A 12,360-nucleotide genomic window follows, 5' to 3' on the forward strand; every position below is an offset into this window, starting at 1 on the left:
ACACCCTTGGATGAGGGTGGGAAGAAGAAGAAGGAGTCGAAGATGACTCAAATTCTGGCTTGAGCTGCTAGTAGGTGGGTGGTGCTGTTATCTACTGAAATTGAGGAGTTTGGAAGAGAAGCAGACTTCTCGGGGAAAATAATTCCGTTTTGGAGAGTGCCGCATTTGATGTGCATGGGGGAAGCCTGGGAGGAACCCAGGTTTAGGCTGGATAGAGCAATTTAGGAGTCATGAGTATTTAGGTGGCAAATGAAGTCCCCTGAGGGAGTGAGAAGCCAGAGTCAGGAGTAGAGCCTGAGAAATGCCAATATTTTAGTAGTGAGTGAAACAAGATACTATCAAAAAGGGAGGAAAACCTTAGAATCATGTGTCATGGGATCTGTGGAAAGGGAGCACTGCCAGAAGAAAGACTTGATCAGCAGTGTCACACACCACAAGAAATCAAGCAAAACCAGAACTGAAAAGAACCCATTCGTTTCAGAAAATAAAAAAATTGGTTTCTTCACAATTGGAGAGAGCCTGGAGGTGTTGGGACCCAGGGTCCAGGTAGGAATAAAAGGGGAGGAGGTAGGTTGTGGGGTGGGGATGCAGGAAGGCTGAGCATGTGGCGGCAGCTGGTTCAGTGAGCTCCACCTGAGGGTGTCTAGCTTCTTTGTGTTCAGTGAAGTTATTTGCTGTTTGTGAGGTGAGTGGGGGAAGTTTGAAATGCTTCTTTATTTCCGTGTCCCCAACATCCAACACACAGCAAGCACCAATGAATGTGTTTCTTGACACAGTCATACTGCCAACATGGTCCCTGCCCGGTGAGGAGAAACAGACCCAGAAATGACTGACCATGCTGTGGAGTTTGGAGAGAGCAGTTCATTTTGATCAGTAATCGAACAGGACTTCATGAAGGAGGTGGCACTTGATCTTGGCGTTTGGATAGGATTTTGTCAGGCCAGAGAGGGCAGTGCAGGTTGAAAACACAATACATCAAAGTGGAGAGGTAGCAAAGTGAGGGATGCAGAAAGCTGGACTTTTGGGTCGAGAAAGGAAGGCGCCTAGAAGAGGCAGAGTTCTCAGTGACTGGGACTCGGGTAGACGGACTGATGGGTGGGAGACGGCTGCTCTTTTCCAGCATCTCAGCCAGGCCCACATACCGGTGAGGGCTCTCTTCTGCCCTGCAGCTGGAGCCAAGGGAATGGCTTTTGGGCCCTGTGTTCGGCTCCTAAGCTGTGCTTCTCATTCCAGCTGCCAGCTCCAAAACTAGCTCAGGAGATGCCTCCTCACTCAGCATCGAGGAGACCAAGTAAGTACCAACTTCTTTATGTTTCTGCTTTTTTTTCTGAGTCAGATGGCTGTGGAGCAGCTGCCTGGGGACGCTTTCACACACTAACGCGTTCTGGTTTAAATCAGAAGTGCCATGTGAATCACGTAGGCTAACCATTTAAGGTTTAGAAGAGGGCACTAAACCCCAAGAGGAAGGATGGCATTCCGCCGGTTAGGGCCAGGCCAGGCCTAGGGCCGTGCTCCCTGATTTGGAGGCCAGTGCCCTTCCCAGAGCTCTGGGCCGCCGGGCTCAGGCCTTCTAGATGGAACCCCATCCTGTTTTCACCCCCGTCTGTCCAGAAATGAATGCCCGTTTCTTTGACAGCTCTTAACACTTTGTATCGCTTACTTTCAGTAAACTCCGGGCAAAGCTGGGGCTGAAACCCTTGGAGGTCAATGCCGTCAAGAAGGGTGAGTATAGGGCTGAGGATGAGGGCGAGGGAGGGCACATGAAGAGGTCACTAAAGAAAGTGGGGTTAGAGCACAGGTTCAGCACCAGTTAACAGGCATGCGTGTGTGCATATATGTGTGCGTGTGCACGTGTGAGTGTGTGCACGCGTGCATGCACGCCACGCATTCACCCCCAGGCATGGCGCTCCTCCTTTCGGTCATAGTGGGGATCTGACAGCGAGCTCATTCTTTAAGTTTGAACATTGGGCATTGCTCCTTTGGCTGTCAGGTAGCATTAGGTGGCCTGAGAGATGTGCACCGTCGCTACAAACCGATCGGGGCTGTGCGGGTGTTAGTTATCCTTTCAGCATGATTTGAGACTTTGGAAGGCGTAGAGGGTCCCGTTATGCTTTTGGTGTGACATGAGGGTGTGGGAATAAAGTGGGCGTAGGGAGCTGAAGGATCCTTCCTCCCTCTCCTGGCCCCTTCTGGCCCCCTGAGCTGGAAGGGGGCAGGGTGAGTGGCTCCCTCCTTTCCCCACCAGCCATGGGCAGGCATAGCCTCACGTCTGGGCCCTCCTTCCAGAGGCGGGCACCAAGGAGGAGCCCGTGGCAGCCGAAGTCATCAACCCCATGGCCTTGCGACAGCGAGAGGAGCTGCGAGAGAAGCTGGCGGCGGCCAAAGAAAAGCGCCTCCTGAATCAAAAGCTGGGGTGAGGGGGTCCCATCCAGGGTGGGCAAAGGAAGGGCCTGAGGAGGCTGCCAGGGAGCTCTGGAGTCAGGATGGGGGGAGCAGGAGCTGGGCTCCCCAGAGGGTCACTTTCTTTCCTCTTCAGGAAGATAAAGACCCTGGGGGAGGACGACCCCTGGCTGGACGACACTGCGGCCTGGATCGAGAGGAGCCGGCAGCTTCAGAAGGAAAAAGACTTGGCAGAGAAAAGGGTGAGGACCTGTGGGGGGTGCTTGCTCAGTGCCTCTGCTGCCCTGACTGGCGGGTGAGGCTGGGCTCAGAGAGGTAGCAGGTCCGTGGTCAGTGGCATCTGCTTTGGATTCTCAGAGGCTCGCCTGCAAGGCCTGCCCTTTTTGCACTCCCATTTTATAAAGCCCCGCGTGTCTTCTGGTGATCCTGAATGGCCTGAGGTCGTAGGTCACCCCGCTCCTGTCCCATAGGCCAAGCTGCTGGAGGAGATGGACCAAGAGTTCGGTGTCAGCACTCTGGTGGAAGAGGAGTTCGGGCAGAGGCGGCAGGTGACGCTGCTGTGGCAGAGGGCACTGAGGGTGCAGGGGAGGGGGTGTCACTGCTGTCCATGGTGCTGGGATCCCAGGGCTTGGAGGGGTCAGGGCTCCTGGCTTGGCTGGACCTTCCGCCTCCCTTCCAGGACCTGTACAGTGCACGGGACTTGCAGGGCCTCACCGTGGAGCATGCCATTGACTCCTTCCGGGAAGGGGAGACTGTGATCCTCACGCTCAGGGACAAAGGTGGGTTGGGCTGGAGTCCACTGGTTGGGGGCACAGGTCCTGCCAAGTTGAGGGCAAGTGTGGATGGCCGCTGCCTCTGCCCTGTCCCCAGGTGTGCTGCAGGAGGAGGAGGACGTCTTGGTGAACGTGAACCTGGTGGATAAGGAGCGGGCAGAGAAAAACGTGGAGCTGAGGAAGAAAAAGCCTGACTACCTGCCCTATGCGGAAGACGAGAGCGTGGATGACTTGGCACAGGCAGGCCGACCGCGTGGGGGCTGCGGCCGAGAACGTCGGCCGTGGGGACTGTGAGGAATTGGTGGCTCTGTGGCTTTTGGGGAGCCAGGCTGGGTCCCAACTTGTACCTCTTGCCTTGCAGCAAAAACCCCGCTCTATCCTGTCCAAGTACGATGAGGAGCTCGAGGGCGAGCGGCCGCACTCCTTCCGTTTGGACCAGGGCGGCATGGCCGACGGCCTTCGGGAACGCGAGCTGGAAGAGATCCGGACCAAGCTGCGGCTGCAAGCCCAGTCCCTGAGCACGGCGGGGCCCCGGCTCGCCTCCGAGTACCTCACGCCCGAGGAGATGGTGAGCCCCGCAGCCACTGCCCACACGTGGAACGGGGCAGTGGCGCTTCCCGCACCTCGGGGCTCACGTGCTGCCAGAACGAGCTGAGGAGGGAGGTCCAGTGTGCGTTCGGTGCTTGGTGCTCCACGAGACGCGGTGGTCGGCAGCCCTGGGGGGTGCTTTGGGGAGGCGGCGAGTTCATGTTCAGCTCTTCCACGTAGCCAGCTCATGCCTCGGGCGAGTCATTTAACTGTGAGCCTGAGGTGCCTCATCTGAAATGAGGTCGGCGGGAGCCACCTCTTGAGGCCATGGCAAGGATTACTGATGATGCGGTAAGTGGTGATCCACAGCCAGATGTGGATTTTGCCTGTGGGGTGACTGCGAATGCAGAGGTGGACAGCCAGCTCAGAAGATTGCTCGGTTAAGTGGTTAAGAGCGAGACTCTGGGGCCAAACTACTGAGGTTGACAGTCCTGGGTCTCACATGTAGGAGCCGGGTGACCTTGAGCAAGGTACTTAATTTCTCTGCCTCAGTTTTCCTCCTCACACAGGACGATAGCCACTCGCACCTTGCGTCTGGTCCCCGTGTGTGAAATGGTTGGGACAGCGGCTGGCAGAGGAACGCTACAGAAGCGTTTATTCTCGTGGGCTGTGGCTGCTCTCCTTCCCCCTCTCACGTCTCTCTCTTCCCTTAGATAACCTTTAAAAAGACCAAGCGGAGGGTGAAGAAAATCCGCAAGAAGGAGAAGGAGGTGGTAGTGCGGGCTGATGACCTGCTGCCTCTTGGGGACCAGACTCAAGATGGAGACTTTGGTTCCAGGTGGGCTTGGACACGGGGGTGGGGTATGGGGCTGGGCCGGCCCAGAGGCTGATGCTCAGTGCAGAGGCCTTTTCCCACCAGACTGCGGGGCCGGGGTCGGCGCCAAGTGCCCGAGGCAGACGAGGAGGCCCAGGAGGAGGACGAGGAGAAGGAGCCCGCTCCTCAGCCGCCCCAGTCAGATGACACTCGAGTGGAGAACATGGACATCAGTGACGAGGGTGAGGGGACCCCAGCCAGCTGAGGGTGGGCAGAGGGGCAGGGACGAGAGCCCAGGGTCCAGAAGGAGGCTCTGAGCAGGCGTCGCCTGTTTCCACCAGAGGAGGGCGGAGCATCGCCATCTGGGTCCCCAGAGGCGCTGGAGGAGGACGAGGCAGAGCTGGAGCTGCAGAAGCAGCTGGAGAAGGGGCGCCGGCTGCGGCAGCTGCAGCAGCTGCAGCAGCTGCGAGACAGCGGTGAGAAGGTAAGGGGCCCTCGAGGCTGGGTTGGGCGCAGGTGGTTGTTGGTCTCAGGCTGAGTGACAGGTGTGTCTGTGGTGACCTGTTCTGACGAGCACATGACTTGGGCCATTGTAGGCAGCACCCACATTATGATCTCAACTTCTTTTTTGTTTAACGTCACGTATTAGTAAATTTCTAGATTTCTGCAGCGTTTTCACTGTGAGATGCTTTAGTGGTCGGATGCTTCCCTCTCTCGTTTTCTGTGCATGTGCGTCGCGTGCCTGCTGTGAGTAAGGAGTTAACCTGGAGGCTCGGGGTCCCTGGTGAACAGGACAGCCAAGGGCCCCTGTGCTTATGGAGCTGACTTTCTGGTTGAGGCTGGGGGAGAAGTAGCAGTGAACACGGGCAGACTAATTTCTGACAGTGATTAGAGCCGGACAGAGCAAACAGGATGAGAGAGTAACTGGAGGGCTGGAGTCTTAACGCAGGTGTTCGGGGCCGACCTTTCGGGGCTACGTTCGAGCTGAGAGGAGCCATTGTTGCAGATTCGAGTGGAGGTGGGCGGACTGGGTAGGGTGGAAGGGACCGGACAGCAGATGTCCTTTGGAGCAGTGACCTTGGAATGCCTGAGGACCAGGCAGGCTGGCGCAGAAAGAGGGCGCGGTGGTGTGAGCCGAGGCGGAGAGGTCAGTGGGCCCTCGAGGCCGTGACTGTCACTGACCCTCACGAGGCACTGACATGAGCCGGGCGCTGCTTAAGTGGTTTGTGTGTTGATTCATCTGATCTTCACAGCAACACCCTCTGAGGAAGGTTCTTTCTCACCGTTTTACAGGGGAGGAAACCGAGGCACTGGGCAAGTTGCCTTAGTTGACATGACTAGCAAGTGGCAGAGATGGGGTTCAAACCGCTTGACTCCAGAGTCCATGTTTTTAACCCTATACCTGCCACCCCGGAGAGAGCGGGGCTGGCGCAGTGAACCCAGGCTGCCCTCCACGGGCACAGAGGAGAGGCAGGGGGCTCCCGCAGAGGTAGGAAGAAAGCCACAGGAGTGACATGTCACTAAAGCAAGAGGGGGGTCTAAGAAGAGGTAGTCGGAGTGTCCTGACACTGCCCGGAGGTGGTCAGATGTGGCACAACCGAGACCATTCCAGTGGATTCGAGAAGAGAATTGGGAAGAGCCGGGAGTCAAAGTGAGGGCTGCAACTAGGGCAGGAGTGGACAGACTTTCTTTAAAGGGCCAGAGAGTAAATATTTGAAGCTCATGGTCTCAGTGCTCTGCTTCTGTAGCGAAAGCAGCCGCAGATAGCATGTGTGTGAAGGGACATGGCTGGGTTCCAAAGTTTATAAGAGCAGGTGGTGGCCCATCGTTAGCCCTCCCTGCTCTAAAGAGGGTTAGGGAAATGGGACAATAGCTGAAGGGGCTGTGAGTTGAGAGAAGTTTTTTTTTGTAAGGATAAAAATATTTTATTCTCATTCGTAACCAGATGGGCATTGAGTATAGTCTTTCCTTTTTGTAAATTAAAACAATTACAGGATTTAAAGAGCCGATGGCTGGTTATGTTTTCAGAATAATTAGATTAATTCATTGATGGTGGATTCAAGTTTTTCCTTATTAGCTCCAGAGAATTCGCCCACCTTTTGTCCATTCTTAAAAAACTGGAAAGTTAGTATGCATTTGACTTCACATTCTGAAGCAACATCCTGATAGTCATCCACATCTACTTAAAGGAACACCATGTTGGAATACTTTTCAGAGAGAGAATGAAAGAAAGGCTTGATCATTTTGCAAGGGAAGCTTTTTGTACTTAATGGTTTATAGCATTAATATTTTAAAATTATACCCAAGAATCATAGAGTTTATGGCCTAAAGAATCGTAAAGGTTATGAAGCCCAGTGGTTCCCAGCCCGGCCGTACATTAGAATCACAGAAGAAGTTGTTTAAACATACATGAGCCACACCCCACACCATTTACATACAGAAAAGTTGAAAGAGTATTACAGTGAACACCTTTATACCTGTTATGTTCAGTAATTATAAACATTCATCACAGTCCTTTGTGTGTCTCTTTTTCGATCCACTGGAGGTACGTCGCAGACATTGTGACACCTAACCCTTAAGTACTTCGGTGGGCATCTGTAAAAACAAAGACGTTCCCCTTCATAGCCACATTGCCTTAAAAATTCCATAAATGCTGTAAAATAGCCAGTCCGTTTAGCAAAATTTCCCAGTTATCTTCTTAAATGTCTTTTTAGTTTTTTTCCAGTGTCCAACCAAGTTTCACACCCTCAAAGGAGTGTTTTTAGGTGCTGGAGATTCTGGAGTGTTTGGTGCCAATCTGGGAGAGAGAAATTCGTGATGGAATAGGAGAAGGAAGGAGTTATTTTCAGGAGGAAATCCTGAAGGAGCGGGCAGGGATGGGACCAAGAGTGCACATGGGGGTGGTCTTTGACACCAAGCAGGTCATGTCGTCATTTACTTCAGGAGGGAGGGCAAGGGAGGAGACAGCACATGCAGGTAACTGGCTGGGGATTAGTTGCAGGAGCTGCCGTCTGATTGTCTTCATTGAGGAGGTGGCAGAGGTGGCAGGGTCAGGGTGGACGTGGGGGTTTGAGGAGCAGTGGGACAATGGAGAGCGGAGGTCAGACACAGCCAGGGAAGAGGGGAGGCACTGCTGGCTGCTCACTGGGGACCGGCAGGGGCTTTCCATTGGCAGTAAGTGGTTGTGAATTTAAAGTGGTGGTCAGCACATTAATGGGTTTCTTTAGCTCATTCAGCTGCTCAGTGTGGTCAGCTGAGTAGGCAGTGGTTGGGATTAATCAACCACTGGGTTGATTAATTGGGTTTCGAGGGAGAGGCAGGTGTCAAGAACACATGAAGAATAAAAATCGACAAAACAGGCATAGGCAGAAGACCCGAGTAGGCATTTCACAGAAATGGAAGGATAAATGGCCAACGAAATACCCAGTGAGGTGCAGCTCCATCAGTGATCAAGGAAAAGTGAACTAAAACAATAATATACCAGGTCACACCCACACTGTGCGGCAAAAATTGTCAAAGTCTGACAATATGGAATGTAAGCGAGGATGTGGAGCAGCCAAAATTCTTATATACTTTTCATGGACGTAGGAGTCTAATCAGATTGGGAAGACATCGACGTATTATAGAGTGAAAGTGTGTGTGTGCCTGACGGCCCAGCAGTCCCCACCCCCGAGCATGTGCTCCGGAGGAACACTTGCCCACATGCATAGGAAACAAGCATCAGATTGCATGTGGCCGTATTACGTGTGAGCAGAAACAGTGCATCCTCGGCGCACTGGATAACCACATTGGGGAGTGGTAGCCTCATCACGAAAGATGATTCTGTGGTGAAAAGCTAACGCACTGCAGCCCCTCACGTCAAGAATAATTTAAAAAATTTTTTTTAAAAAAGGAAGTCATTGAATTAGTATGATTCAGATTATGTAATGTCGAAAGACTGCACAACAAAACAACGCTGTTTGTGGATCAGGTCTTGTGTGATGAAACTAAAGAAAAGCCAGTGAATCACGACCGCAGATCCGGGGCCTGAAGGGGTATTAGTACCCAGCCCGGGCGATGGGTTCGTGGGTGTTTGTTTAGTGATTGTTTTTAATACGTATATATGTGTTTGATACAACCCTTTTATGTTTATGATGACATTCATAAAAATATGGCAGGGAAGGGGTACGGAAGTGGATGCGGTGACTAGAAACTTCTTTAAGGAGATTGCTGTCGGTGACAGAGCAGTGGGGCTGTGGGGTCAAGGATTTTGTAAAAAAGGGGCAATCCCAGATAATCCTGGTATGCTGACGGCAGTGACGCAATGAAGGGGACAGTGGGTGCAGTTGGGGGGATAATGTCAGGAGCTGAGTTCTGCGGGACCTCAGAGCCATGCCTGGTAGGAGGGTGGCCTGAGGTAAGAGTCGAGCCGGGAAGGCAGGAGGCGCGGGTGGCTGAGGAACTCAGTGCTGGAAGCCCGTGGAAGTTCCACCGGGCCCCTATGGCCTCAGGGAAGGGATTTTAGAAGTGAAGTTTACACTGAGTTCTAAAATAGCTGTTTGCCAGGTGAAGAGTGGGTGGCAGGGGAGTGACAAGAGGCCCTGGTGTGCTCCAGGTCCTGGAGGAAATTGTGCAAGGTCAAGGTCATGAGTTAGGGGCTTTGGAGAAGGGCCGGCACAAGCCTGGTCATGAAGAGCCATGTAGGGTTTTGGATGTGGATTCAGAGGGCAGTAGGGAGCCATTCCGTTGCTGGCTTAGAAGCAGAGGAGTGACCTAGTGAGGTGGGTGCAGGCGCAGAGTGGAGCGCGGACCAAGGGCGGGGAGGACATAGAGCCGTCAGCCAGTGGGAGTGGCTCATCTTGCTGCCACCAGGGAGGATCTTGGGGTCCTGGGTCTCAACGGCACCTCCCCAGAAACTTCTGGGTTTGCCCACAGCTGCTCCCTCCTCCAGGTGGTGGAGATCGTGAAGAAGCTGGAGTCCCGCCAGCGGGGCTGGGAGGAGGATGAGGACCCGGAGCGGAAGGGTGCCATCGTGTTCAATGCCACGTCCGAGTTCTGCCGCACCCTGGGCGAGATCCCCACCTACGGGCTAGCCGGCAACCGGGAGGAGCAGGAGGAGCTCATGGTGGGTCCCCAGCAGTGTCAGCCCTGCCAGTCCCCAGTGATGAACCCCGGTCCGCATGGGGCAGCTGGCTGGGGGCACCTGGGCTGATGCCGGTCTGCCCTCCAGGACTTCGAACGGGATGAAGAGCGCTCGGCCAATGGCGGCTCTGAATCTGATGGAGAGGAGAACATCGGCTGGAGCACAGTCAACCTGGATGAAGAGAAGCAGCACCAGGATGTGAGGAGGGGGAGCAGCGAGACTGGGGTGGGAGGCTAGAAGAGCCTGGCTCCAGCCCCAGCTGTGCCCCGTCCTGCTTCTGGGACCTTGGGCCAGTTACTCCAAGTCTCAGAGCCTCAGTCTCCTCATCCATAAATGGCGCCTGTAAATCTCTTAGGGTTATTGTGAAAGTTAAACGAAGCATCTCGGTGCACAGGGCCCGGGGCGTGGAAAGGACAGCGGGCATGTGTGGTGGGGGTGACTGGTGGGGAAGCGGGGCGAGAAGAGCCCGTGTGGCCTGCTCACCCGCTTCCTCACCGCCGTGTGCCGCCCCCAGTTCTCTGCCTCCTCCACCACCATCCTGGACGAGGAGCCCATCGTGAACAGAGGGCTGGCAGCTGCCCTGCTCCTGTGTCAGAACAAAGGTAAGGGGCTCGGGCCACTGTGAGCCTCGGCCGGGCTGGGTGCTGTGACAGCCAGGTGCCGGCATGACTTTCTCTGGTCCCCTCTGTCTCCCTCATTGCCAGTGCTGTGAGCTGCTCCCCAGGACCACTCCTGCACCTGGCGTGGGGCAGTCGCAGTAGCTTCTGGCTTTCTGCTCTGCGTCACACCATTTTTGATGGCTTTGCTCACATATCCTCCTATGAAGCACCATTCATCCCTGAAGGCTCATTGTCTCCTCTGGGGAGGAGTGAGGGGACTTGAAGCAGTCCAGGCTGTAGCACAGAGACCCTGGCACTAGGTAGGGTCCCAGCTCTGCCGTTTCCTTGGTCGGCGGCCCTGGACAAGGCCTGATGACTCTGGGTCCGTTTCCTTCATCTACAAAATGGGCTCATGTCTTGACTCTCACAGCACGGCTGTGAGAGTCCCACAGTGCGCGCTGTGCAGTTGAGGGCGTCAGGCCTGTCCTGGGGCTGTGCCCCTCTGACGGGGTGGGCAGCCTGGGATCTCACCACCCGCTTCTCAGGGCTGCTGGAGACCACGGTGCAGAAGGTGGCTCGGGTAAAGGCGCCCAACAAGTCCCTGCCATCAGCCGTGTACTGCATTGAGGACAAGATGTGAGTGTGGCGGGTGGAGGCTCGGGGGCTGGTTCCAACTCTGGATTCCCAGGAACCCAGGCAGGGTGGGTAGTGGCTGGCCCTGAGGTCCCGTCTGTCTCGGGCCAGGGCCATCGATGACAAGTACAGCCGGCGGGAGGAGTACCGGGGCTTCACCCAGGACTTCAAGGAGAAGGATGGCTACAAGCCTGATGTTAAGATCGAGTATGTGGACGAGACGGGCCGGAAGCTCACACCCAAGGAGGTGAGGGGGCCTCTGAACGGGGCCACGGGGGCAGAGCTGCACCTCGGTCTCGGCTGCCTGGCTCCTGGCTGGGGGGACTGGAGAAGTGTCACAAGTGCTGGGCCTTCGTCTCTGTTTCTCTGGGGGGACAGAGCAGTTCCCCTCACAGGCCTGGCGGCAGGATCAGATAGGTGCCTCGGTGCCTTTGCCCACCTGCCCTTAGTGGCTCAACCTGCCCTCAAGGCCACCGTTCTGGCGGGCAGTGTCCAGGCCGTGGACTGACTCCTGTGCTCTCACAGACACCCTAGGTCAGGCTGGCGGCCCTGGCCTGACTCTCCAGCCCTATCGCTGCCTCTCTCCCCCAGCCCACCAGCGCTCCCCGCTGCGCTCTCCCTGGGTTTGCTGCCCTGCCCCTCCGCCCTAGGTCACCTGGTCTAGCCTCGGCCCAGCAGGTCTCACTCCAGGGCCTGAGCGCCCCCAGCGTAGCACGTCCCTCTCCTGAGCCCGTCTCCCCCACCTGGGGGCCCCGCAAGGCACCCTTCCCCCATCCTCTTTCCATCACCACGGGCCCAGCACTGGGTAGGGTGTCACCACTCCTCCCCTGCCTCGTGGGACACGAGTGCTCTAACGCCTTCCTGCCTTGTGTCCCCAGGCTTTCCGGCAGCTGTCCCACCGCTTCCACGGGAAGGGCTCAGGCAAGATGAAGACTGAGCGGCGGATGAAGAAGCTGGACGAGGAGGCGGTGGGTGGCTGGCGGGGACGTGGGGTGGCCTCCCCTCTGTTGGTGCTAGGGGGCTGGTGCTGGGGCCTGCTTCTGCCCAGTGCTGACTGGCCGCTGCCCACAGCTCCTGAAGAAGATGAGCTCCAGCGACACGCCCCTGGGCACCGTGGCCCTGCTCCAGGAGAAGCAGAAGGCCCAGAAGACGCCCTACATCGTGCTCAGTGGCAGCGGCAAGAGCATGAACGCGTACGTGAGGGGCGGGTGGCGTACGTGAGGGGTGGGTGGCGCGTGCCGCGTGGGGGTAGGGGGCTGCCCCTCTCTGCGGCCTCACGCCTGTCTTCTCTCTGCAGGAACACCATCACCAAGTGAAGCCGGCCTCCCTTCCCATCCCCTCCCCAACTTTAATATTAAATAAAGTTCCCTCCTTATTTTTTCCTCCTTGGTCGTGGTGCAGATTCCAGGGTCAGACCTGGGAGGAAAGGCAGGCGGTGTTGGGAGAAGCATCAGCGCCGCCGCCCTCAGGTCATGGTCAGCTCTGCGACCT

At 55.9% G+C, this 12,360-nt stretch overlaps 1 protein-coding gene across 1 annotated transcript; it reads left to right on the forward strand.

Annotated features, from left to right (window-relative positions):
- The first annotated feature begins 1,172 nt into the window (after positions 1-1,172).
- SART1 (SART1, U4/U6.U5 tri-snRNP-associated protein 1) lies at positions 1,173-12,251 on the forward strand. Its single transcript, XM_023535858.1, has 19 exons — positions 1,173-1,291; positions 1,667-1,722; positions 2,287-2,413; positions 2,537-2,642; positions 2,871-2,948; positions 3,080-3,179; positions 3,271-3,413; positions 3,535-3,741; positions 4,415-4,539; positions 4,621-4,757; positions 4,857-4,999; positions 9,446-9,619; positions 9,725-9,835; positions 10,152-10,239; positions 10,782-10,872; positions 10,981-11,116; positions 11,748-11,837; positions 11,941-12,062; positions 12,167-12,251. Exons 3-19 carry the CDS (start codon positions 2,334-2,336, stop codon positions 12,183-12,185), a joined length of 1,950 nt encoding a protein of 649 aa, XP_023391626.1. The 5' UTR covers positions 1,173-1,291; positions 1,667-1,722; positions 2,287-2,333; the 3' UTR covers positions 12,186-12,251.
- Positions 12,252-12,360: the final 109 nt, after the last annotated feature.

This window comes from Pteropus vampyrus, unplaced genomic scaffold, assembly GCF_000151845.1.
Source record: "Pteropus vampyrus isolate Shadow unplaced genomic scaffold, Pvam_2.0 Scaffold144, whole genome shotgun sequence".
NCBI lineage: Eukaryota > Metazoa > Chordata > Mammalia > Chiroptera > Pteropodidae > Pteropus > Pteropus vampyrus.